Source organism: Lagenorhynchus albirostris, chromosome 15 (genome assembly GCF_949774975.1).
Source record: "Lagenorhynchus albirostris chromosome 15, mLagAlb1.1, whole genome shotgun sequence".
Classification (NCBI taxonomy): Eukaryota; Metazoa; Chordata; class Mammalia; order Artiodactyla; family Delphinidae; genus Lagenorhynchus; species Lagenorhynchus albirostris.
The window spans coordinates 40,584,708-40,611,148 of NC_083109.1; the positions used below are offsets into that span (position 1 = coordinate 40,584,708).

General features: G+C 39.7%; 1 protein-coding gene across 14 annotated transcripts in view; it reads left to right on the top strand.

Moving 5' to 3' along the window:
- The window catches only part of NDUFAF5 (NADH:ubiquinone oxidoreductase complex assembly factor 5), a 32,733-nt gene extending 11,706 nt beyond the window's left edge, over positions 1-21,027 (top strand). Inside the window, exons 7-11 of one of the 14 annotated variants that reach the window (XR_009535531.1) lie at positions 2,499-2,696; positions 6,633-6,693; positions 20,222-20,546; positions 20,652-20,734; positions 20,916-21,027. Coding sequence is in view for 4 of the 14 variants with exons in the window: in XM_060123990.1 (XP_059979973.1) it covers positions 2,499-2,696; positions 6,633-6,693; positions 20,222-20,305; positions 20,652-20,734; positions 20,916-21,008 (519 nt within the window). In the remaining 10 variants the exon portion in view is untranslated. Of the gene's footprint in view, positions 1-2,498; positions 2,697-3,805; positions 3,885-6,632; positions 6,694-8,225; positions 8,316-18,147; positions 18,245-20,221; positions 20,735-20,915 lie in introns of those variants that run through there. The other 13 variants (XR_009535529.1, XR_009535534.1, XR_009535533.1 and 10 more) reach the window with 13 other exon arrangements.
- The last annotated feature ends 5,414 nt before the right edge of the window (positions 21,028-26,441 follow it).

A 26,441-nucleotide genomic window follows, 5' to 3' on the forward strand; every position in this document is an offset into this window, starting at 1 on the left:
AATATTTAAGACTTGTACAAAATAGTACTAATATCATAAGACATTTTCTGTGTGGCTTTCTTTTCTTCCTGCACTGCCTATAAATTTTTTGTGGGTGAGAACCTATTTGTTCCTACAGTGTTTGTATCTCCCCCATACCTTATACTTAGGCAATGCTAGTAAATGCTTCTCGGTTGATATTGATCAACAAACAGATGAAGGGTGGGTAAAAAGCATCGTGTTCCAAGGAGGGAAGGAGATCACTGTGGCTTGGAGTGGCCTAGGAAACCTTTAAGAGGAAGGAATTTCTTGAACAGGGCCTCAAAGGGTAGGTCAGATTTGGAGTGGGAATACGCTCCAGGAAGGCAGAATCCCGGGATAGATGGGAGGTGTAAGAGACTCAGGAGCCTGAAAGGACAAAGAGGAAGCCTGTTAGAGAATTAGTATAGTGCCAGGTGTAGATGAGGAATTTTGGGACCAGATTTAGGCAGACTCAGGTGACAGATTAAGGAATTAGGAGTTTTTTCTTAAGGCAATTCAGAGCCACTGGAGAATTTTGAAGAGGAAAGTAACATTAAAAAGCTGGTAGGCAGGATAATAACTACCATATCTTAAGCATATACTGTTTGCCAATCACTGTGCTCTGTTTTATATATGTGTTAAATAACTCTGCAGGATAGCTTCATTTTGCTGATTAGAAAACTGATGCTGGAATTTGGTTACATGGAAGAGAGACTGTTTCAGTGGCCCAGGCATGAGATACACTAAACCTATGTGGCAATGGTAGGAGTTAAAAAGAAGAGAAAGGTATTTAGGACTCTGCAAAGTAAGAGTCAACAGTTTGGTGGCTGGTTAGAGCTGAAGATCAAAAAGAGTCAGGAGTCAAAGCTTGCCTTAAAGTTTTGAGTCTGGATGACTGGAGAATAATTAGTAAAAGTAGGGGAAAGAATGGTAGTGATCAGATAAAGGGAATAGAAAATGGTAATTAACAGAAATATGGCATTTGGAAAAGGGAGTTGGTTTGAGAAAAAGTGTTGTGTGTGTGTTGGATGTACTGGGGAAGGGGAGGGAGTAAGTTTATCAAGAGACAGATATTCATGGCGCACAGGCAGCTAAAGACAAATTTAGAGTTCTGGGAAGCTCAAGGTAGAGATTGGAAAGTGATCCTTGTGAAATCCATGGGAACTGATAAGCCCTCTGTGGTAGAGAGAAGTTGAAGAGAGCTGAGGACTAAATTCTAGGTACGTTATATTAGAGTTTGGTGGCAAGAGAAAGAAGTAACACTAAAGGGGCAGAAGAAAAAAACCAAAAGATTTTACAGTTGGTTTGCTTATATACTGTTTTGTAATTGCTTCATAATGTATTAAATGTAAATCCAAGATGCATACTTGAATTAGAAGAGCCTACTAAAAAAAAAAAAAAAAAAGAAGAGCCTACTGTGATTTGGGTTCTTATGTACTTCAGAATCCACCCTGTCCTGTAATGTTCCTCGTTGTTGAGAATAGTCAGAGTCAAAACTAGTTAAAGATTGTAGTTCTAAGAGTCATTGAGTAAACATTTATGATCTGGAATTCATTCTGGCTGCTATTTTGCTCAAGTTATAAATTAAAACTGGTTTTTGTTTTAAAGCTGAAAAATAAGTTGGTTACTTCTTAATTCTGTATGTTACTAGATTAATATGTTAATATTTTAACTAAAATGTTACTAGATTAATGTTGTGAATCATAATGGTTTCTCTGTAAATCAATTTTTTCTGCATAATAAGCCACCTCAGCTTTTTGTTTTAAAAATAATTAGCTCACAATTTTGTGAATTAGGGATTTGAGCTGGACTTAGGAAATTCTTCTGGGTCTGGCTTGGCTCACCCGTGTGTCTGATATGCCAATGGATTGTCTTGGAGCTGTCGGATGGCTTCAGCTGGGACGCCTGGCTGATCTCTCATCCTTCACCAGGCCAGCTCAGGCTTGTTCACAACGTGGTGGCCAGACGGGGCTCCTAGAGAGCAGGTGGAAGCAGCAAGGCCATTGAGACCTCGGCTTGACACTGACACACTGTCAACTTGCTCTGCATTCTTTTGGTCAGTGCAAGTCACAAGGCTAGCCCAGATTCCAGGAGGGGGAAGTAGCCTCCATCCCTTAATGGGAGTTGTTGTTGAGCAGCGTTTCAGAGGGCACAGATACAGGGAGGATGGTGATTTTTGTACTCTACCACACTTCAAAATTTTTTTCTTTCAATATTTTACTGATTATAAGAGTCAGTTTTGTCTATTATAAAAAATTAAAAACATAAAATATTTTATAGATATTAACACTATCAGTAAATGTCTATCTTCACAACAATATTATACTGCAATACCTTTCTGATAGTTGGTTGTCTAAGTGTTATTTAATAAATTATCTGGTTATTAATTTGACAAAATAAGAATGGTAATCATAAAATATTGATCTAGATACCATATATCCTTTTAACATTTTTATATGTAAAATTTTGAATAGTTTTGTTGTTTATATTTATTTCAGATTCATTGTGTTTTAAAACCAGATGGAGTGTTTATTGGTGCATTGTTTGGAGGTGACACTCTCTATGAACTCCGGTGTTCATTACAGTTAGCGGAAACAGAAAGGGAAGGAGGATTTTCTCCACACGTCTCTCCTTTCACTGCTGTCAATGACCTAGGACATCTGCTCGGGAGAGCCGGCTTTAATACACTGACTGTGGTAACTATCAAGAGAATTGAGTAACCCATTAATTACACAGTTCAGAAATAATCACTCTCTCTTTTTATCTTGATTGACACCAGGTAGGAATGTAAAACTTCTATTATCCATTACCTGAATAAGTAACTCAAACAAAGAATGTACCTCAGTTAACAAGGAGGCTATTTTCTAAGACACGCTACTCCATCACAGTCTTCAAATCCAGAGTTAGGTGTAACATGAGAGTTAGAGCATCCCAGAGGAGGAGGGAAGCGGGTGTACGGGAGCATTCACAGCATTGCCTCTACCACCAGCCCTCAAGTGAAGTGGTGCCGTGTGAGGCAGAAATGAGAGAGCGTGCATTCACGAGGCCCTGGGTTAGATCCAGGTAGAGAAGGGAGGACAGGGGGCTGTACACCATCAGGACTGGAGAGATCTGGGAAGAGGACCCGAGACCATCAGCGATGAAGAAACATGGAGTCACCATGGTGCAGTGATGGTGCAGGGTGCTGGTGTCTGACAGTATAATTTGGATCCTTACCTTGCCCCTTTACTAGCTAGGGGAATTTGGGGGGTTTACTTCACCTCTCTGAGCATTCATTTTAAAAAAAAAATGCAAATGTTACTCACCACAGGTGGCCGTTAGGATTAAATAATTTAAAGGGCGTAAAGTACCTGGACCTTCACAATAAATGCTCAATAAGTCCTAGTTCCTGCCTTCCTCTCTCCTCCTCCCTCTACTCCTAACACTTTCCAGGCCAAGGCTTCCCGCAGGGACGCATCCAGACAGGGATTCCCCCTTCAAACCTCCTTCAGCAACAAAGTCATTCTAAAAGATGTCATTACTGCCTTCCAGAGAATGGACTTGCCATGATTTTCCAAACCCCTCAGGCCTAAAAACATCTCTAAACCTGATTAGAAGAGATAGGAATTTTTTTAATGAAGAAAGCTTCTCATTGCATAATTAGAGACTGTAAACTTAAAGTAACTTTTTAAGGAGATGTAGTGTGAGTGTGTTTCATAAAATCAACCTACCGAAAATGGCTTGTCATATCCTTCCCTGCTTTGATAGAAAGCAAGGAGCGTAGATCAGCAGGGCCTCTGATGTTGGGAAGGGGTTTCCCTTCTAGGGAAGGGAAGAGACAGAGACTGGGAACTGACGACAACCCTCACGGAGTGATGTTGAAGAACTCGTGCCCAGTCAAACAGGTTAGTCAGCAGTATTAAGGGACTCAAAATTCATTGCCCATTAGGAAAAAGATGAGACTTCTACTGAGTCATCGAAAGAAAGTTAAATTATGTTAACCACTTGCAGTTTTCTATGTTTGTAAAGTGAGTTGTGTGTTCTAGAAAGACTTCTACTAAAAATATTTAACCTGACATTATAACATTTCATAGCCTACATTTCTGTTAATTGGGAATTCAAATAATTCAGAATACCTTCCATATACTTCTCCAAAATTGAGCAGAATGACTCAAACATTAATATAATGCAAAAATATTGCTGTATAATCTTCTCTATAGTTTATAAAATTAGTTGCTAATTTAATATATAAAATCTATAGAAATTTGTTCCTTGAGACATATACATTGTCTCTAAAGTGCTGTATTAACATTGCATCCTAATTCATTTTCTAAAACTCCCATGCAAGAAAGCTTTTAGATAATCAATTATACAGGTTTATGTTTCATACATTAGATATGTTACTTTTATACTGCAATGGATTTTTATTTGTAAAGTGAAATCAAGTTAAATTAATATCATGTAATTATATTTACATTTATATGACCCTCTTAGTGAATTATTTTTAGAGTTAGTTGGCATTCTTAATGAAGCTCATTTCCTTTTAGAATGGTTTCCAGGCTAGTATATTAGAAGAAAACTGCATATATGGTCCCCCATCTTAATTTGAATAAGACCTTTGACAAGGCTATTGTAGTACTCTTGATTGAGAAGGAGATGGTGCTTTTAGTTGCTTTCGTTGAATTGTTTTCAAAGGATATTGTTTAATGGTTAGGCATTAGCTGGGAGGAAATTTATTTTTAATCTTAGAATCTCTTTTTAAAAATAATTTCCCCATGTAGAAAAATATATACAAGGGACTATCCAGAGATGATCTTATTAAAAAGTGCACATACAACCTGATCCATGCATATGTTTTTTAAAAAAATGAAAAAAAACACAAACAAACCATGTATAGAGAGAATAAGAGAGTGGGTCCAAAATGAACAGAAGTCTCCTCCTGCCTTCTGACACCCCGTTCCTTTCCACAAGGATGACTTTGGTTAACTGTCTTATATATCCTTTCAGAACACTTTTTCCTCACAGACTGGAGTACAGTTATATCACTTAAATGTACACATGCAACAATATATACTCTTGCTTTTTTCTATATGCACTCTTTTTTTTCCCCCAGACAATAACATATCTTGGAGATCCTCCCGTACAAACATACATCTACCACATTCTTTTTTGACAGCTATATAGTATTTCATTGAATAGATATACTTTATTTAACCTGCTGTCTGCAAATGGACATTTAAATTGTTTCCAGTTTGTTGTTTGTTTTTTTTATACTCTTTCAAAAAATGCTGCAGTGAATTTTCTTTTACATAATCGGTCAGATCAATTTCTAGCAATGGTATTGCCTAGTCAAAGAATATGCATTTCAAATTTTGACAGTAAAATTACTGTCCATAAGGTAGCATTAATTGACATGCCTCATCAACAGTGTATGTTAATCCGCCGCTTATACTTTTGTTTTGTATCTCTAATGCTAAAATAGTAATTGGTCATTTTGTTTTGCATTTCTTTAGGAATTAGAATGGATGTTTTTGATAAGTGTTCCTTAGGGTTTTGTATTTGATTCTGTGCAACATTAAAGTCCAAAATTGGGAGGTGTAGTTAACATATTAGATAAAGCTACAGAATACAAAAAGATCTAGATACTTCAAAAGTGGTTAGTGCCAATAGGATGAAGTTTGAGATATGTGCAGCATTTTGATAGCAAACTTGAAAAAAAAGTGTCCTATATTCAGGGCTAGTTTCCAGTGTAGGCAAACTCCTACATCTGAGTGGTTAACACAGGAGTTTTTCACATCACAGCCATGCTGGTTGGGCAGCTCCTCTCCATCCTGTAGTTGTGCCATCTCGGCCTTGTATCCTTTAAGGTCACTGCAGCAGAGACGGCCTGGAAAAGGCTCACTAGCTCTTTATTACCTTGCCTCCACCTCACTTTTCCTTTGCCAGGAGAAATGTCTGGGGTTGTGAAGTGTCAAGGAGTACCTGGATGTTTGGGGAGCATCAGTGGTCTCTGCCACTGTACCAACAGTGAACTCCTGTATCAAACTTCAAAAAGAGTGGGGTATCATTGCTCAGCAGTTCACTTGAGAAATAAACTGTATGTGCCAGCCATGTGCCCTTTCCTAAACTAGTCTGTGTAGTATTGCTGCATCACTGGGAGTAGAATGAAAGCATCTTGGGAGATGACCGTTTTTGGCTTTATTCTGCGTGTCACATTTTGAGAGAGAGTGAGATTGATATTGACTATGTAGAGAAAAATGAAGTCAGCACATGTAAGGATCTATAAATTTTGTCTAAAAGCCTAACCCCTCCCCCTAAAAAAATTATAGTGTCCTGGAAGAGTTTTCAAAGACTTGAAGAAAAGGGTAATTGTTTGCAGAGTACAGAATAGACTTTATTCTGTGTTAATCCCAAGGAGAGAATTAGAACCAGTTGATGGAGTTATAGAAAGATTACTGTTAGAATGGCAAGCATTTATTCTGCAATTTGAAATCTTTGTAAAGCAAGTGTAAGCCAGATGACGTCTGTGAAGAATACTGTGAAGAAGATTCCTGCTTACCGTGAGAGATTGGTCTGGGCAATCTCTACAACCTCTTTTCTAATCTGGATTTTTGGTAATGAATGCCAAAGGATTTGTCTTTCTTTTTGAATAGGACACTGATGAAATTCAAGTTAACTATCCTGGAATGTTTGAATTGATGGAAGATTTACAAGGTAAGACACTTTAAAGAATTTTTAGACTCCATATGAGAGTCGTATTTTGAGGGCTGGCTATGGCAAGCACTGGGGCCAAGCACTAGAGATACACTGGGTGAGGAGAAAGCGGACTGTCTTCATGGAGTTTATTCTGTAAAATGGGTGAGGCCGACATGAGGCAGCTGCCACAAAGATAAACGTTAAACTAGAATTGTGGTAAGTGCTGTGAAGTAGAGGAACTTAGAGCTGTGACTGCCTGTGAAAGGCTGGCAGGACTTTCTTTTTTTTTTATTAACATCTTTATTGGAGTATAATTGCTTTACAGTGTTGTGTTAGTTTCTGCTGTATAACAAAGTGAATCAGCTATACATATACAAATATCCCCATATCTCCTCCCTCTTGCGGCTCCCTCCCACCCTCTCTTTCCCATCCCTCTAGGTGGTCACAAAGCACCGAGCTCATCTCCCTGTGCTATGCAGCTGCTTTCCACCAGCCATCCATTCTACAATTGGTTGTGTATATATATGTCCATGACACTCTCTCATCTCGTCCCAGCCCACCCCTCCCCCTTCCTGTGTCCTCAAGCCCACTCTCTACGTCTGCGTCTTTATTCCTGTCCTGGCAGGACTTTCTTGAAGGAGCATATGAGGGTGGTAGAACACCTCAGTGACTTTCTCCAGCAACACTTGGCAGCTCAGATCCAGGCACAGGTAGAAAGAAAGCAGGTAGTTGGGTTAGTGTAGGATTGCGGGTTGCCAGGGGGTTAGGTGGGATAGGTCCTGGTGTGGGAGAGTCAACAAAGTCCTGTCTGAGGAAGTGATGGTTGTGCCCTAAAAAATGAAGCGGGGTCACTAGGCAAAGCAGGGAGGAATTGAGTCCCAGCCACGGAGAACAGCATGTGCAAAGGCCCTGTTGCAAGAAAGAATGTGGCAAGAACTGAAAGAAGGGCATTTTGGCCAGAATACAGGGAGTAAAAAGAAAAGTTGACTGATTAAGTTGGTAGGTAAATGGGGGCCTTGTAACCTTTGTTAAGATTGTTTGTCTTTATCTTAAAAGGCCCCTTGAGGTATTTTAATGGGGGGAGGGGTCATGATGTCAGATTTGTATTTTTTTTTAAATGGATTGGCAGATAAACTAGTAGGAGACTTAACAGCTGGAAAGCTTACTGAGAAATGGTGGTGGTTTGGACTAAGGTGGTGGCAGTGGAGATGGAGAGAAGTGAATGGATTCTGGACATGTTTACGAGATAATTGTGACAGTTCTTGCTGATGGATTACACATGGGCCGATGAAGGAGAGAGACATTTCAAACATAGCACTGAGTTTCTGGCTCTCCTATCCAGATAGATGGTGCCCTTCATTGATAGAGAAACAGTAGAAGATAACCAAGTATGGGCAGGGACAGCTCTTGAGTTCACACTTGGGCATGTTGGATTGGAAACGCTTTTGAAATAGCTGAAACAAGACGTCAGGTAGGCAGTTGAGTGTGTGGCTGTGTAGCTCAGAGGAGGCTACTGGCCCAGGTAAACATTGTGAGTCATTTGTGAATAGGTGGTGTTGGAAGCAGTAGAGAGGTCATGGCCTGGGAGAAGCTTTGAGGAGCAGCAAGGACACAAACCCAACCTCCCAACCCCGAAAGAGGTGAGGCTGCCGACTGTTGCACTGTTGCACTGTTGCACTTGCTTCTGTAATAACCCTCTGGTAACTACTTTACCCCTGTCCTACAAGTCAGAAATATTATGCCCAAAGAGAACACTTGCCTGTTAGTGGTGGAACTGGGTGCTAGACTCTTGCCTGCTTGACCCCTGTTCTGGCACTCTCTTGACTGACTCTCCTGCTTCTCGTAGCTGCCCATTTGTAACAAAGTCCATTTTACCTATCATTCAGCCTCCTCTGAGTACGGTGCTTCTGTCAGCTTTATAAGGGGAAAGATATGTAGTCAAAAACTTACTCTTGTAGTCACACTTCTTTTTTTAATTGGAGTATAGTTGGTTTACAATGTTGTGTTAGTTTCAGGTATACAGCAAAATGAATCAGTTATACATATACATATATCCACTCTTTTTTTAGATTCTTTTCACAAATAGGCCATTACAGAGTATTGAGTAGAGTTCCCTGTGGTATACAGTAGGTCCTTATTATTTTATATATTGTAGTATGTATATGTCAACCACAATCTCCCAATTTATCCTTCCCCCACCCTTACCCCGTGGTAACCATAAGTTTGTTTTCTACATCTGTAACTCTATTTCTGTTTTGTAGATAAGTTCATTTGTACCCTTTTTTTAGATTCCACATATAAGCCATATTATATTATATTTGTCTTTCTCTGTCTTACTTCACTCAGTATGACAATCACTAGGGCCGTCCATGTTGCTGCAAATGGCATTATTTCGTTCTTTTTTATGACTGAGTAGTATTCCATTGTATATATATATCACATCATCTTTATCCATTCCTCTGTTGATGCACATTTAGGTTGCTTCCATGTCCTAACTATTGGAAATAGTGCAGCAGTGAACACTGGGGTGCATGTATCTTTTCGAATTATGGTTTTCTCCAGATATATGCCCAGGAGTGGGATTGCTGGATCATATGGTAGCTCTATTTTTAGTTTTTTAAGGACCCTCCCTACTGCTCTCCATAGTGGTTTTACCAACTTACATTTCCCACCAACAGTGTAGTAGTGTTCCCTTTTCTCCACACCCTCTCCAGTATTTATTGTTTCTAGATTTTTTGATGATGGCCATTCTGACCCGTGTGAGATGATACCTCATTGTAGTTTTTGTTTGCATTTCTCTAATAATTAGTGATGTTAAACATATTTTCATGTGCCTTTTTAAAAAATAAATATATTTATTTATTTTGGCTGCATTGGGGTTCTTTTAACATTTTTATTGGAGTATAATTGCTTTACAATTGTGTGTTAGTTTCTGCTTTATAACAAAGTGAATCAGTTATACGTATACATATATCCCCATATCTCTTCCCTCTTGCGTCTTCCTCCCTCCCACCCTCCCTATCCCACCCCTCTAGGTGGTCACAAAGCACTGAGCTGATCTCCCTGTGCTATGTGACTGCTTCCCACTAGCTATCTATTTTACATTTGGTAGTGTATATATGTCCATATATACACTACCACTCTCTCACTTTGTCCCAGCTTACCCTTCCCCCTCCCCGTGTCCTCAAGTCCATTCTCTAGTAGGTCTGCGTCTTTATTCCTGTCTTGCCCCTAGGTTCTTCATGACCTTTTTTTTTTTTTTAGATTCCATATATATGTGTTAGCATACGGTATTTAACCATCTGTATGTCTTCTTTGGGGAAATATCTATTTAGATCTTCTGCCCATTTATTTTAAAATTAATTAATTTATTTATTTTTGGTTGCATTGGGTCTTTGTTGCTGTGTTTGGGCTTTCTCTAGTTATGGCGAGCGGGGGCTACCCTTCGTTGCATTGCACGGGCTTCTCATTGCAGTGGCTTCTCTTGTTGTGGAGCATGGGCTTTAGGCGCATGGGCTTCAGTAGTTGTGGCACACAGGCTCAGTAGTTGTGGCGCCCAGGCTTAGTTGCTCTGTAGCATGTGGGATCTTCCTGGACGAGGGCTCGAACACGTGTTCCCTGCACTGGCGGGCAGGTTCTCAACCACTGCGCCAGCAGGGAAGCCCTTCTGCCCATTTTTTGATTGTGTCGTTTGTTTTTTCTGATATTGAGTTGCATGAAATGTTAATATATTTTTTAGATTAATCCCTTGTCAGCTGCTTTGTTTCCAAATATTTTCTCCCATTCTGAGGGCTGTCTTTTCGTTTTGTTTATGGTTTCCTTCACCGTGCAAAAGATTTTAAGTCACTCTTCACTCATTCTAGTTTAATCAGGGATTGGCAGCCTTAACATGCATGCCCAAGGTGACGGGGGACCAATAATAAATCACACAGCCCCTCCTGAGGTGCACTTGGCTCCTCCTACTGTAATCACAGAGACCCTTCATCCGAAGGCTTGAGAGGTGGTGATAGGCTGACGATTTATCATTCAGACTCTACTGACAAAAATATTTTTCAAATACAGCATTTAGTTTTGTTCTGCTATGTAATAAATGCTGTGTTCATGATTCATTTCAAGAAGGAAAAGAGAAAGAGACTAGAAATTAGACCTATCAGCTGGAAAAAGTTACCACCCATTGATTTAAAAATACAGAACTTATTCTGTTCTAAGTGCAATTCTGTGAGGTTTTCTAATATCCTAATTTTACAGATGAGCAAATTGAAACATTGAGAAGTTGAGTGTCTTGTCCATGGTCACACTTAATCTGGAATTAAGTGATTAAATCCTATACTGCATACTTGATCTCTGCATTTTTTCCCACTGAAATTACATAGATGTTGAGTAAAATGCACTAATCTTAACTGTACAGCTGCTCGTATTTTTAAGTACTATATAAACCACAGACTAGAACATTTCCAGCCCCTAGAAGGTTGCTTCATGCCCCTTTCCAGTTGATAACTCCCCTTCCCTTAAGGGTTTTAATCGTTCATGTATTTTAAGGAACTGTTGTCTAATATTTACCTTTAAGAGGCTTTGCCAGTGCTTCTCTTATTTTTACTGTAAAGCCTTTTACACAAACCATGTGCTTTAGTCTTTAATGTCTCTTATTCTTTTTTCTTTTTTAACAACTTTATTTGAGTATAGTTGCTTTACACTGGTGTGTTAGTTTCTGCTTTATAACAAAGTGAATCACCTATACATATACGTATATCCCCATATCTCCTCCCTCTTGCGTCTCCCTCCCACCCTCCCTTTCCCATCCCTCTAGGTGGTCACAGAGCACTGAGCTGATCTCCCTGTGCTATGCGGCTGCTTCCCACTAGCTATCTATTTTACATTTGGGAGAGTATGTATGTCCATGTCACTCTCTCACTTTGTCCCAGATTACCCTTCCCCCTCCCCGTATCCTCAAGTCCATTCTCTAGTAGGTCTGCATCTTTATTCCCGTCTGGCCCCTAGGTTCTTCTGACGATTTTCTTTTTTTCTTTTTTTTTTTTAGATTCCATATATATGTGTTAGCATACGGTATTTGTTTTTCTCTTTCTGAATAACTTCACTCTGTATGACAGTCTCTAGGTCCATCCACCTCACTACAAATAACTCAGTTTTGTTCCCTTTTTTGGCTGAGTAATATTCCATTGTATATATGTGCCACATCTTTATCCATTCATCTGTTGATGGACACTTAGGTTGCTTCCATGTCCTGGCTATTGTAAATAGAGCTGCAGTGAACATTTTGGTACATGACTCTTTTTAAATTATGGTTTTCTCAGGGTATATGCCCAGGAGTGGGATTGTGGGTCGTATGGTAGTCCTATTTTTAGTTTTTTAAGGAACCTCCATACTGTTCTCCATAGTGGCTATATCAATTTACATTCCCACCAATAGTACAAGAGGTTTCCCTTTTCTCCACACCCTCTCCAGCATTTATTGTTTCTAGATTTTTTGATGATGGCCATTCTGACCGGTGTGAGATGATATCTCATTGTAGTTTTGATTTGCATTTTTCTAATGATTAGTGATGTTGAGCATTCTTTCATGTGTTTTTGGCAATCTATATCTTCTTTGGAGAAATGTCTATTTAGGTCTTCTGCCCATTTTTGGATTGGGTTGTTTGTTTTTTTGATATTGAGCTGCATGAGTTGCTTGTATGTTTTGGAGATTAATCCTTTGTCAGTTGCTTCATTTGCAAATATTTTCTCCCATTCTGAGGGCTGTCTTTTCGTCTTGTTTATGGTTTCCTTTGCTGTGCAAAACCTTTTAGGTTCCATTAGGTCCCATTTGTTTATTTTTATTGCCATTTCTCTAGGAGGTGGGTCAAAAAGGATCTTGCTGTGACTTATGTCATAGAGTGTTCTGCCTATGTTTTCCTCTAAGAGTCTGATAGTGTCTGGCCTTACATTTAAGTCCTTAATCCATTTTGAGTTAATTTTTGTGTATGGTGTTAGGGAGTGTTCTAATTTCATACTTTTACATGTAGCTGTCCATTTTTCCCAGCACTACTTATTGAACAGGCTGTCTTTTCTCCATTGTATATTCTTGCCTCCTTTATCAAAAATAAGGTGACCATACGTGCATGGGTTTATCTCTGGGCTTTCTATCCTGTACCATTGATCTATATTTCTGTTTTTGTGCCAATACCATACTGTCTTGATTACTGTAGCTTTGTAGTATAGTCTGAAATCCAGGAGCCTGATTCCTCCAGCTCCATTTTTCTTTCTCATGATTGCTTTGGCTCTTCGTGGTCTTTTGTGTTTCCTTACAAATCGTGAAATTTTTTGTTCTCGTTCTGTGAGAAATGCCATTGGTATTTTGATAGGGATTGCATTGCCTCTGTAGATTGCTTTGGGTAGTAGAGTCATTTTCACAATGTTGATTCTTCCAATCCAGGAACAGGGTATATCTCTACATTTGTTTGTATCATCTTTAATTTCTTTCATCACTGTCTTATAATTTTCTGCATACAGGTCTTTTGTCTCCTTAGGTAGGTTTATTCCTATATATTTCATTCTTTTTGTTGAAATGGTAAATGGGAGTGTTTTCTTAATTTCACTTTCAGATTTTTCATCATCAATGTATAAGAATGCAAGGGATTTCTGTGCATTAATTTTGTATCTTGCTACTTTACCAAATTCATTGATTAGCTCTAGTAGTTTTCTGTAGCATCTTTGGGATTCTCTATGTAGAGTATCATATCATCTGCAGAGAGTAACAGCTTTACTTCTTCTCTTCCAATTTGGGTTCCTTTTATTTCTTTTTCTTCTCTGATTGCTGTGGCTAAAACTTCCAAAACTATGTTGAATAAGAGTGGTGACAGTGGGCAACCTTGTTTTGTTATTGATCTTAGTGGAAATACTTTCAGTTTTTCACCATTGAGGATGATGTTGGCTGTGGGTTTGTCATCTATGGCCTTTATTATGTTGAAGAAAGTTCACTCTATGCCTACTTTCTGGAGGGTTTTTATCATAAATGGGTATTGAATTTTGTCAAAAGCTTTCTCTGCATCTATTGAGATGATCATATGGTTTTTATTCTTCAATTTGTTAATATGGTGTATCACGTTGATTGATTTGCGTATATTGAAGAATCCTTGCATTCCTGGGATAAACCCCACTTGATCATAGTGTATGATCCTTTTAATGTGCTGTTGGATTCTGTTTGCTAGTATTTTGTTGAGGATTTTTGCATCTGTGTTCATCAGTGATATTGGCCTGTAGTTTTCTTTCTTTGTGACATCTGTGTCTGGTTTTGGTTTCAGGGTGATGGTGGCCTCGTAGAATGAGTTTGGGAGTGTTCCTCCCTCTGCTATATTTTGGAAGAGTTTGAGAAGGATAGGTGTTAGCTCTTCTCTAAATGTTTGATAGAATTTGCCTGTGAAGCCATCTGGTCCTGGGCTCTTGTTTGTTGGAAGATTTTTAATCACAGTTTCAATTTCAGTGCTTGTGAGCGGTCTGTTCATATTTTTTATTTCTTCCTGGTTCAGTCTGGGAAGGTTGTGCATTTCTAAGAATTTGTCTGTTTCTTCCAGGTTGTCCATGTTATTGGCATATAGTTGCTTGTAGTAATCTCTCATGATCCTTTGTATTTCTGCAGAGTCAGTTGTTACTTCTTTTTCATTTCTAATTCTGTTGATTTGAGTCTTCTCCCTTTTTTCTTGATAAGTTTGGCTAATGGTTTATCAATTTTGTTTATCTTCTCAAAGAACCAGCTTTTAGTTTTATTGATCTTTGCTATCGTTTCCTTCATTTCTTTTTCATTTATTTCTGATCTGATCTATATGATTTCTTTCCTTCTGCTAACTTTGGGGGTTTTTGGTTCTTCTTTCTCTAATTGCTTTAGGTGTAAGGTTAGGTTGTTTATTTGAGATGTTTCTTAAGATAGGCTTGTATAGCTATAAACTTACCACTTAGAACTGCTTTTGCTGCATCCGATAGGTTTTGGGTCATCGTGTTTTCATTGTCATTTGTTTCTAGCTATTTTTTGATTTCCTCTGATTTCTTCAGTGATCTCTTGGTTATTTAGTTGTGTATTGTTTAACCTCCATGTGTCTGTATTTTTAACATATTTTTTCCTGTAATTGATATCTAGTCTCATAGCGTTGTGGTTGGAAAAGTTACTTGATACGATTTCAGTTTTCTTAAATTTACCAAGGCTTGATTTGTAGCCCAAGGTATGGTCTATCCTGGAGAATGTTCCATGAGCACTTGAGAAGAAAGTGTATTCTGTTGTTTTGGGATGGAATGTCCTATTAATATCAATTAAGTCCATCTTGTTTAATGTATCAGCTAAAGCTTGTGTTTCCTTATTTATTTTCATTTTGGATGATCTGTCCATTGGTGAAAGTGGGGTGTTAAAGTGCCCTACTATGATTGTGTTACTGTCTGTTTCCCCTTTTATTGCTGTTAGCATTGGCCTTAATTATTGAGGTGCTCCTGTGTTGGGTGCATAAATACTTACAATTGTTATATCTTCTTCTTGGATTGATCCCTTGATTATTATGTAGTGTCCTTCTTTGTCTGTTGTAGTAGTCTTTACTTTAAAATCTATTTTGTCTGATATGAGAACTGCTACTCCAGCTTTCTTTTGATTTCCATTTGCATTCAATATCTTTTTCTATCCCCTCACTTTCAATCTGTATGTTTCCCTAGTTCTGAGGTGGGTCTCTTGTAGACAGCATATATACAGGTCTTGTTTTTGTATCCATTCAGCCAGTCTATGTCTTTTGGTTGGAGCATTTAATCCATTTACACTTAAGGTAATTATCAATATGTATGTTCCTATTACCATTTTCTTAATTGTTTTGGGTTTCATATTGTAGGTCTTTTCCTTCTCTTGTGTTTCCTGCCTAGAGGAGTTCCTTCAGCATTTGTTGTAAAGCTGGTTTGGTGGTGCTGAATTCTCTTAGCTTTTGCTTGTCTGCAAAGGTTTTAATTTCTCTGTTGAATCTGAATGAGATCCTTGCTGGGTAGAGTAATCTTGGTTGTAGATTTTTCCCTTTCATCACTTTAAGTATGTCCTGCCACTCCCTTCTGGCTTGCAGAGTTTCTGCTGAAAGATCTGCTGTTAACCTTATGGGGATTCCCTTCTATGTTATTTGTTGCTTTTCCCTTGCTGCTTTTAATATTTTTGCTTTGTATTTAATTTTTGATAGTTTGCTTCTTATGTGTCTTGGCATGCTTCTCCTGGATTTATCCTGTATGGGACTCTCTGTGCTTCCTGGACTTGATTGACTATTTCCTTTCCCATATTAGGGAAGTTTTCAACTATAATCTCTTCAAATATTTTCTCAGTCCCTTTCTTTTTCTCTCTTTCTTCTGGGACCCCTATAATTCAAATGTTGGTGTGTTTAATGTTGTCCCAGAGGTCTCTGAGACTGTCCTCAATTCTTTTCATTCTTTTTTCTTTATTCTGCTCTGCAGTAGTTATTTCCATTTTTTATCTTCCAGGTCACTTATCTGTTCTTGTGCCTCAGTTATTCTGCTATTGATTCCTTCTAGAGAATTTTTAATTTCATTTATTGTGTTATTCATCATTGTTTGCTTGCTCTTTGGTTCTTCTAGTTCCTTGTTAAACGTTTCTTGTATTTTTTCCATTCTTTTTCCAAGATTTTGAGTCATCTTTACTATCATTATTCTGAATTCTTTTTCAGGTAGACTGCCTATTTCCTCTTCATTTGTTTGGTCTGGTGCATTTTTATCTTGCTCCTTCATCTGCTGTGTTTTTTTCTGTCTTCTCATTTTGCTTATCTTACTGTGTTTGGGGTCTCCTTTTTGCAGGCTTCAGGTTCCTAGTTCCCGTTGTTTTTGGTGTCTGTCTCCAGTGGCTAAGGTTGGTTCAGTGGGTTGTGTAGGCTTCCTGGTGGAGGGGACTGGTGCCTGTGTTCTGGTGGATGAGGCTGGATCTTGTCTTTCTGGTGGGCAGGACTGTGTCCAGTGGTGTGTTTTGGGGTGCCTGTGACCTTTTTATGATTTTAGGCAGCCTCTCTGCTGATGGGTGAGGTTGTGTTCCTGTCTTGCTAGTTGTTTGGCATAGGGTGTCCACCCTGTAGCTTGCTAGTCATTGAGTGGAGCTGGGTCTTAGCATTGAGATTGAGATCTCTGGGAGAGCTTTTGCCATTTGATATTATGTGGAGCCAGGAGGTCTCTGGTGGACCATTGTCCTGAACTCGGCTCTCCCACCTCAGAGGCACAGGCCTGACACCCGGCCGTAGCACCAAGACCCTGTCAGCCACATGGCTGCTAGTATTGGAGGGTCTCCTGCAGAGGTGGGGGGTGGCTGTGGCTCACCGCAGGGATAAGTACACTGACAGCAGAAGTTCTGGAAAGTACTCCTTGGCATGAGCCCTCCCAGAGTCTCAGTGTCTCTTACTCTGAAGAGGATTAGGATGAATTTATCTAAAGATAACTTGTAAAAGTGATATTTAACAAAGTTGCTATAAATGTTAACTGGTTGATTTTATATTCATCCACTTACCATTTATTGAGCATGTACTATGTGCCAACCACCGAGCCAGTGTTGGAAATAACAGTTCCTGATCTTAGGGAACTCATGCTCCAGTAGAGAAAGAGACACACAGAGATAGGCAGACATATGCTTTTAACTGTAAAGTGAGATAATTCTTTTTATAAGTGCAGGGAGAAACAGAGAAAAATCCCTAAATCTGCTTAGGGAATCAAGGATGCTTTTGCAGAAGAAGCAGCACCTAAGCTAAAATGAGTTTGCTAGAAGAATGAAGGGGTGGGTGCACCTTTGGGGGGTTGGGGCCTTGCATTCCAGGCCAAGGAAAAGGCCTATATAGAACCATGGAGACTCAAGAGGTTATGCTCAGCCTTCACTTTCCTAACTGAGAAACTGTACAGTAATTCAGTATTGCTTGAATATGTAGAATGGGAAAATGACGGGAAATGATGCAGGATAGTCCATTAGAGGCTTATCTAGACTTTATCAGGTCAGCCTTGCAGTCTGTTGGGAGAATATTGTGCAGAGGAGGGACAATCAGATTGATGTGTGAGGCAGCTCACCCTCCAGCATCGTTTATGAGGCATGTTCATGAGGAAGGTAAGACTAGCTAGCATGGTTAACCTCTCTTGTTTTGCATGAGGAGACTGGGCACAGACCGAAATAACTTGCCCAAGACGATGTGTTTAGTAAGTGGTAGAGCCAGGATTTAAGCCCAGTGTAGCAGCCTGACTCAGATCCTGAAATGTTAGCCAGTCTCCACTGAAAAGGTGAGAGGCAGCTGACATAGGAAGAAGAGTGGTCAAGGGGTGAATGCAGGAGGGAGGAGCTTGGCAGACTTCCAGGGGTGCTTCTCTGCAGACTGGAAGTTGGTGTTACCTTCCAGTTGGTTTTTGGCATTTTACATTGTGTTACACTTTTTTCTTGATGGTTGTGGTGTTTCTCATTTAAGCTGCTATTATTATTAATTCACAGAAGAAAGTCCAGAATGTTGACCTAATTTTACAGAACAAGTTGTGTATCAGCCGATGAATGCATGAAAAGTTTTGGAGGCTTTCACAGTAGTTTTAAGGTAAGTTCAGTTGTTACAGTACTCAGTATTGTTCCTAGTAAACCATAATAAATTAGACTTTTTTAAATAAGCAGTTGAACTTCACCTTAAAAATACTGTGAGAGTCTTTAACAGCTACCTGCTTCCCAGATTTTTCTGTTTATCCCAAAGCCCAGAGCTGGTCCGAAGTCCCAGATGTGTTTCCCAGGTGATCTCCAGTAAAGGTCCTCCATGACGCATTATGAAGTTTTATCATTCCATTTTGAAGATGATAAAACTGAGTTTAATAGAGGTTAAGTGACTTTGCCCCAGGTTATGTAAGGGCCAGAACTTGGATTATGATCCCGAAGTCTAGACTCTGTGTGCTACATCACACTGCTTCCCCAAGGAGAAGGGAGGTTCTCATGTGAGGGAAGGGTGGGCTTCCCTAGCAGCAGAGTTACTGTGCTATACAGTAGTGCTCTGGAGTTTCTGTATCAGAAAGAGCATTGTGCCTAATAATCTTAATTAGTATATCCTAATACCAGTTATTTAGAAGGCATTTTAGAATTTCTAGTGCATTAACTATTTCCATTAAAAAAATTAGGCCTGTTTTCCACTGGTGTTGACTCTGTCCAATGTGTAAGTCATGCCAATGGGGAGTTAAGCAGGAATGAAAGCGCCACAGCCATTATCAGCAATAAACCCTTCCAGTACAAGTTCCAGTTGACCTTCAGTCTCTTGACTCAGTTGATACTCATGATGTGGGAGAATGTTTTTAAATTGGATTATGTAATGGGTTTAAAATGTTAGCACTGGAAGCCTGTAGAGATCATCTAGCCTGGCCAACCTGAGGACCCAGAGAGATGGAACTAAGGTCATGTAGCTACTTCATGACCACAAGAATAAGATCCACCCTCTTCTTCATGGTGATTCATCTACTAGTTTGAATGTCTTTCGTTCTTTCGTCCTATGAATTAGGGCTCTTATACTCAAATGATATGGGGACATTGCTTTTAGTTTCAGAGCTTCATTATTTTAGGGAATAATAGGAACCTTTTGGGATTGGAGAGAAGATGAACTTATTCCAGCTAATTTGCTGATTGTTTTAATAAGCCCATTGAAAAATTGGGAGGTTATTATTTTTAAACTACTAAAGGATACCAACATTGGGAAGTTTATTGGTATCTTTATTGAAAAACAACTAAGAAACCGATTTTTGATCATGTAGCATATAGAGAATAAATGTAAAGGATTTTTACTTTTGAAATTCTTTTAATTTTGCAAACTAGTTTAAAATGTGGTCTTTCAAAGTAATTTTGTTTGACTCTATGCATTAAAAAATATTAAATATATAACATTAATTTTTAGTGAACAATAGACTGACATAATCCTAGCTTTTAGCTGTCAATTTGAAGGAAAGAAATCTAAAAATAAATGTTAAAACATTAAGAAAAGTGCCCCTGAAGAGAATGTACAAAATTGTTTCCTAATCTGGGATCAGTAGAATGTTATAAAATCTGAAAACACATTGTAGTTTTGGTACTACCTAATGAGTCTTCAAGCCCTCTTCCAAGCTTCACATTCATACTTACATTTACGGCTTACTTAGAAGGAGTGAGATGTTGTACCAATGTCTTGTCCTCCTCAAAGAGCAGCTAAAAGGGGCATAAAAATGTGGCATCATTAGAAAGGCCCTTGCCAACGCCGGATGACTCACCTGGAGGGCCAGTCGCCTTGCTTTTGCCCAACTGGCCTACCACAGCCCATTGCTGCCAAGGAAAGCCTACTTATAGGGTTTGCCTCCTGAAATTTGACTTAATACCCAGAAGCTTCAAGTAGTTTTGCTTTAGAGTAACTAGCTATGATCTGAGAGCAAAATGAGATTATTTAGGTTATCTTATGTGACTGTTAGAGAAGGGGGACAATGGGTATACCATTGGGTGAGATAAGATAAAATCTGTGATGTTGAGCTGCTCAGGGTATTTGCTGTATTATCTCAAACTGCCTGTATTTTAGGGATGGGTGAGAGTAACTGTGCTTGGAATAGAAAAGCCCTCCTGCACCGAGACACAATGCTGGCGGCTGCGGCAGTGTACAGAGGTAAGGGAGCTGACCGTTCTTCCCAGCCAGGTCCCACTGACCAACTTGTGCCCTGTCATCTTTATCCCCTAAAATTACATTTTCCTTTCCTGTTAGGGCACCATCAGATTTCTTGTCCTTCCTTTCAAAACGCAGATCCTGTGGCTACGTATCCTTTTTCCCAGCAGCCCTTACTATTTCCTTACTGTCAGCTTCTCGGTGTGGAGGATTTTTCACAAGAGGCATTCTCAGAATCCCATGAGTATTCTAATATTCATTTCTCTTTGGAAGACATGACTTTCATTGAGCAGATTTATTTTTCCTACTTGCATTCTTTTCAGACTCTAACCATGATTTGTCTTTATAGAAATGTACGGAAATGAGGATGGTTCTGTACCTGCCACCTATCAGATCTATTACATGATAGGATGGAAATATCATGATTCACAGGTAATATTACTAAGACAGATCAATTTTTTTCTTAGTGGGTTCATGTTTCCATTTACTAATTACTGTTTATTTATTTAGGGTGGTTTGTTTTTTTTTAAATATAAGACAGCATTAAGAGGGTTAATTAGGGCTATGATATTTATCAGTTTCTAATATCTTTAATCTTTATCATTATTTTCAGGCGAGACCAGCTAAAAGAGGTTCGGCAACTGTGTCATTTGGAGAGCTAGGAAAAATAAATGATCTTATGTCCCAGGGGAAAAAATCACAATAAATATTTTATTCAATGTTAACATAGTCCAGACTTTTCATCAGTGATGGGTCTTTCACATCTAAAATTATTGCATTTTGAAACAAGAAGCAATATATAAGCTATTTACTGTCAGACTTTTCTAATAATTAGAATAGCCTAATACTCTTCTATATTTAGTAACAATTTCAGTTTCACATGTTTTCTGTTTTCATATGGATACTGTTATCTAGTAATTTGAGTGCCTTATTTACAAAGTCAGCCCAAAAGCAAGAAGATATTTCTATGAAAAATCCACAAATATATTAACATACGTAAATTCCTGACTTGTTGGAAAAACATTACCCATGCTGACATTTTGTACCTTTTTCTCCTTCTGATCTTGTGTTATTTCTGTGAGAGGACGTTAGCTGTGGAGATGAGGAGAATGACAAGTTGCTAGATTCTTTCGTGTTCTGGCTCATTTAGAATAAAAATGTAGTCTTTTATAACAACTATTCTAAGATACTTAAGCCAGAATTATTTGTGATACTGTCTTCTTTGCTATGTTCCTCTTTGAAGAGGAACAGAGGATTATGAACCTCTCTAGAGCTCTTAAGTAGTTTTGTACTTTGGAAGAGTGTTTACCTTTACTGAATCCTTCCTCACCTTTTTTTTTTTAAAAAACCATCAGAATTATAATCTTATTTCTTTCTCACCACCATGATCTGGGTGAGACCCCTATCATTTTATATACTACCTTAGTTAAGAGGAGAACATTTTAAAGAATTACAGAGGCAAAATTACATGTAAGGTATCTGCACAGTGATGAAAAGTGCTGTTTGCTTGATTTCCCTTTGTTGTTTGAGGTCTTTGGCAATATTATTCTAATCCAGGTCCACTGTCCCGTTGTCATGATCAAAATGAATTGGAACCAGTCAAGCTCAGACAGTGTAGAATAGATGGAAGAAGGTGGTGATAAGGCAGCCAGGAGGAAGCTGGGAAGCACCCAAGAGTGAGGACGAGTGTGTTCACCAGTCAGTGCCGAGCCATTTGCTGTCCTTTTCATTTAATGCACATGGCCCTGCCTCCTCCTCAGCCCTAGGGGAGTTACTGTAGGATTTGCTTCTCTCTGTGTGTCTCCCACCTGCCTTCCCTCCCTCTGCCACACGAGCACCAAGCTCTCCCTGAGTCCAGGGCTATGCCTTACGTGGTAAATATTCAGCTCCATTTTGAATCAAATTAAATTATGTGGAAAATGTACCCTTTCATAGGCTAAGTTACAGTTAAAAACCAGAATTTTGTAGGAGAAAAAGAAATTACTGTTCTTGCTCTCTTCAGTTAGGACATTCATTGATATCAGAAATTGGGATACTCTTTGTGGCTTTTTTGTTTTTAATACAAAGGAAAAGAATACCTAGGCAGCAGAATTTGGGGAAGGTTTTTTTTAGCTTAATTTTCCGACTTGAAAGGAAAGGAAAACAAAAAACTCCTACATATTAAAGTGTGAACTGATGCCTAAGGAAAGGACATAGTCCACGGTGTCTGTGTTTCCTAAATGACCGGCGTTTATAGGTATTGATATTTGTTTTTGAAGAATGCATGCAGCATTGTTAAGTGGTTATTGCTGAGGACAGGGACTGAGGAACCAGATGTCTCTGCACCTGTCCCAGTGTCTGAATGTCTGTCGGGGGTGCAGGAGATGGGCAGAAGCTAGGAGGGAGGGTTGTACTTTGACTTTTTAATCTTTCTGTAAAATTTGAAGTTTCTTACCAAGGATATTAACTTTCATTTATTTCATGCCAACAGAGAATATGTGGGTGGTGGGGTGAAGCTGGGGAGGAATCTACCTTGAGCAATCTCAAAAACAAGGTCCATTGGTTTAAAAAAATAAAGAGGAATTACCCCAATGAATTGAGAACACTTATTGTTTAACCTGAGTGACAGTAGTAAAATTATTTCTTTTAGTTAATATCTGCTTGAAGTACCTATTAAGCTTTAATTGTTTGGAACCTTCAGGAAATTTATTTTTCTGAATAGCTGTGTTTTCCAAATGATTAGGGACTCATCCTTTTAAGCCACAAAATTTTAAAAAATATTTCCAAAATGTGTTACATTTTAAACAGTGTATAGAACATAACCATTTCTTTATAAGTCAACAGTTATTATCACAACTTTTTTTCTTTATAGCTTTATAACTTTATAACTTGACAGTTACTATGACAGCTTGTACTGCATTGCTTGTTCCTACACTGACTGGCCCCGAGAATGAGGTGGTTTGTCTCTTTTCCTGCATTTTTCTTACTTGCTGTCAATCTCAATGGCCTTACAGAAACGAACTTTCTTGAGTCAGTTCTTCTTGCCCCTTTGTGATGTATAAGATTAGAACTCAGATTGGAAGGTTTCTAGGTCGGGGTTTAAGGTAGGAAAGAGGGAGGAGGTTCTGCGAGAAGGACTCTTGGAGTAAAATGCATGGGCTTTATTGGTTCCCTTAACAAGTCCCCATCGAGACCCATGTGCCGGGCTCCCGACTTTTCTCTGCGCTCTTAGTCGTCAGTCTAACATGGCTTCAGGCGGTGGACCTGGGACATCTGCTGGCTGCTGGGATACATTTTGGATTATTTCCTGGTTGTTAGCAGTATTCCAGGTTGTTGGCCTAGAGAATTACAGAGGTGGCAGTATTCATGAAAACTTACATTTTTAAAACAAAGAATTTCTTCAGGATTTGTTGAGATGGAAGCTACCCATAGATACCAAGTTTGTGATATGAATGTAAAAAGTTACAGCTACAGAAAGGTATACTTCCTGAAGTAGCTATGAAGCAAGTTTTGTTTTCCAAACCCTTTTAGTACCATTTTTATCCACTAGGTGGAAACAATTACAGTATGGCCTATATTGAAGATATAGTTTTTATAACTCAGTGTGTATCCCTTAAGTAAGGATGAAAAAAAAGCATTTAACCATGGATTGGCATCTGTGTAGGAAAGAAACATTAAAAGACATTTGGGGAAAAGAAGAATACTTGGCATAGTGATTATTTTATTCCTTTGTAAATGATTATTTTAGCCTCTCTTGCCTAAGAAGAAAGTTTTGAGGGTTTTTTTTAGAGGGGGGCTCGAGGTGGGGTGGTTGTTATTGCTGCTGTTAATAATGTGAAGTTTATCTTCAGGAAACTAATGAGCGGACCTGCCCTTCCAGAAATTGGGGTACTTTAATTCTCTGCCTGGATACTTGACAGGTATTTATCTCTCTGGATTAAAAAAACAAATCTGAAGAAAGCGGAAGGTACTGTTGTTAACAAATAGGGAAATAATGCTTTGGCGTCTGTGGTGGTTTTAAAATCTATCCACAGATTCTTTGATACTCTTTTCTCCAAGAGGTGGAGCTTCATTCCCCTCCCTGTGAGTCTGGGCTGAATTCAGTGATTCGCTTCCAACAAATAGAATATGGAAGTGATGGTGTGTCCCTTCTGAGGAGGTAGTAAGAGGCCCACTTCCTCCTCGCTGTGTCTGAGATCACAACCTCAGGGAGAGCCAGCGCCGTTCGTGGAGGGCATCAAGCAGTGCTTTGGAGAGAACGGCACAGACCTGCCAGCGAGGGAGCCAACCCGGGGGAGATCTTCCAACCCCAGTGTGACTTTCAGGTGACACCTTGACGGCAGTCTCATGACAGACCATGAGCCAGAGCCACCTAGCTAAGCCACTCCACGTTCCTGACCCACAGAAACTGAGATAATAAATGTCTGTTGTTTAAGCCACTGTGTTTGGAGTAATTTGTTAACACAGCCTTAGATAACTAATATGCTCACTTTGGGAAAAGTTAGGTGCCCAGGGTATGCCAAGTTGTTCCTTGAAGTATAGAACATATTCTGCTTACTTGAAATTGTATAAAGTCAGCATAAATTACCATATTACCTTTGTTCTCGGGGAAAACTGGGCCCGAGATATGCTTACCTTGAGGTTTGAGTCCATGGTATCTCGAAGTAGAACTAACCTCCCAAGGTACATTTAGTAGGCTTCAATTTCATTTCCTAGGAATACATACGAGGATCAATTTTCAAGAAACCTGATGGGGCGAGTCCATAATGAAACCCGGGAACGTGAGAAGGAAGGCTCTGACCTTGAGAGTTCAGTGAGGTAACAGTGGCTGTGGTTTTCTCAGTCAGTCCCTCCTGCCTCAGCTGTTGAGTTGCTGACAGCTTGTTATCAGGATGGACTGTTGATGCTGCGTGCTTGTTCCAGGCTCTCAGGTGAGCACAGCGCTGTGGAAATGGTTAAGGGTTTTTAAAAGCCAGAGTCGATCCTGTCTTGGTCCTGCAGGCCATTGCCAAAACCAGGCAAAGATAAACTGCCTGCACTTTCAAGTCCGGCTGTAATCCGGCCGGTTCCCAGACTCCTCGTACAGGAGTCTCGTGCGTGTGCTCAGGACAGCCAGCACTCGTGTCAGAGCCAGCCCTGCAGAAGAACCGTCCGGGGCAGCTCCAGGTCACAGTGGTAGGAGCCTGGGTTGAGACTGGGAGTAGGAGACGGCGGGGAGGAGAATCCCAAAGGAGGACTTGGCAGCCCTTGCCAAAACCCCAGAAGTAGAGGGAAGGGCAGGGACTGGGGGTCAGGGGGTCTGGGTTTAGTCCTGGCCCTACTGGTTCCTGACACGTGGGCTGTCACCATCTCTCTGACCTCAGGATTTTCATCTGTAAAATTGCAGGTTTTGTACTCAAATCTCAAAAGAGGCCACAGGCCTGCCTTCCAAGATAGTTCCTGAGGGCCTTTTTCAAACGAAATGTTTTTCCACCCTCCACCCATTGGTTGAGAGTCAAGGCCACCTGGAGCCCCTGTCACTGAGGGGAGCATGAGACATCCCTCCTCTACGTTACGGTGGGAAATGGCTGTGAGCCATCGAGCAGGATGATTTCAGAAGCATTCAGCTCAACCCAAGGATCTGGGTCCCAAGACAGAAGTAGCCAGGATTGCCCTCCCATCCTTGCAGTTTCTCAGTCTCCATGTTGACATCTGGGGACTTCTTTTCCCTTCAGTGTTAACTTTAGATTTCATCTGAAGCCAGCTAAGCTTCTCAGCAAAAGCAGCTTCACTTACCCTGTACCAAGGTGCCGCGGGTTGGCCAAGCGCTCCTTTTAAAACAATGTGTATTATGCTCCTGCCAGGCAGTGTGCTGAGCCTCTGATAAGCATTCTCAATTCTCATTTCATCAGCACAGCTCCCTATCGAGTAGATACTAGTTCTACACTGTCCCCATCTTGCAGATGAAGAAACAAGTTCACAGAGGTTGTGACTTCTCCAAGGTCACATACACGGCAGAGCCAATATGTGACTTCAGTCTTGTATGGGACAAAGCACTTAATTTTATCACGCTGCCTTCTTTTGGAGGCCAGAGCCTTCTGTGTGAGAGACCACTCTTTTCACCATGTCTCCACTCCCCCCCATAAACATACATCCCAACCAGCATATTGGAACCAGGCAG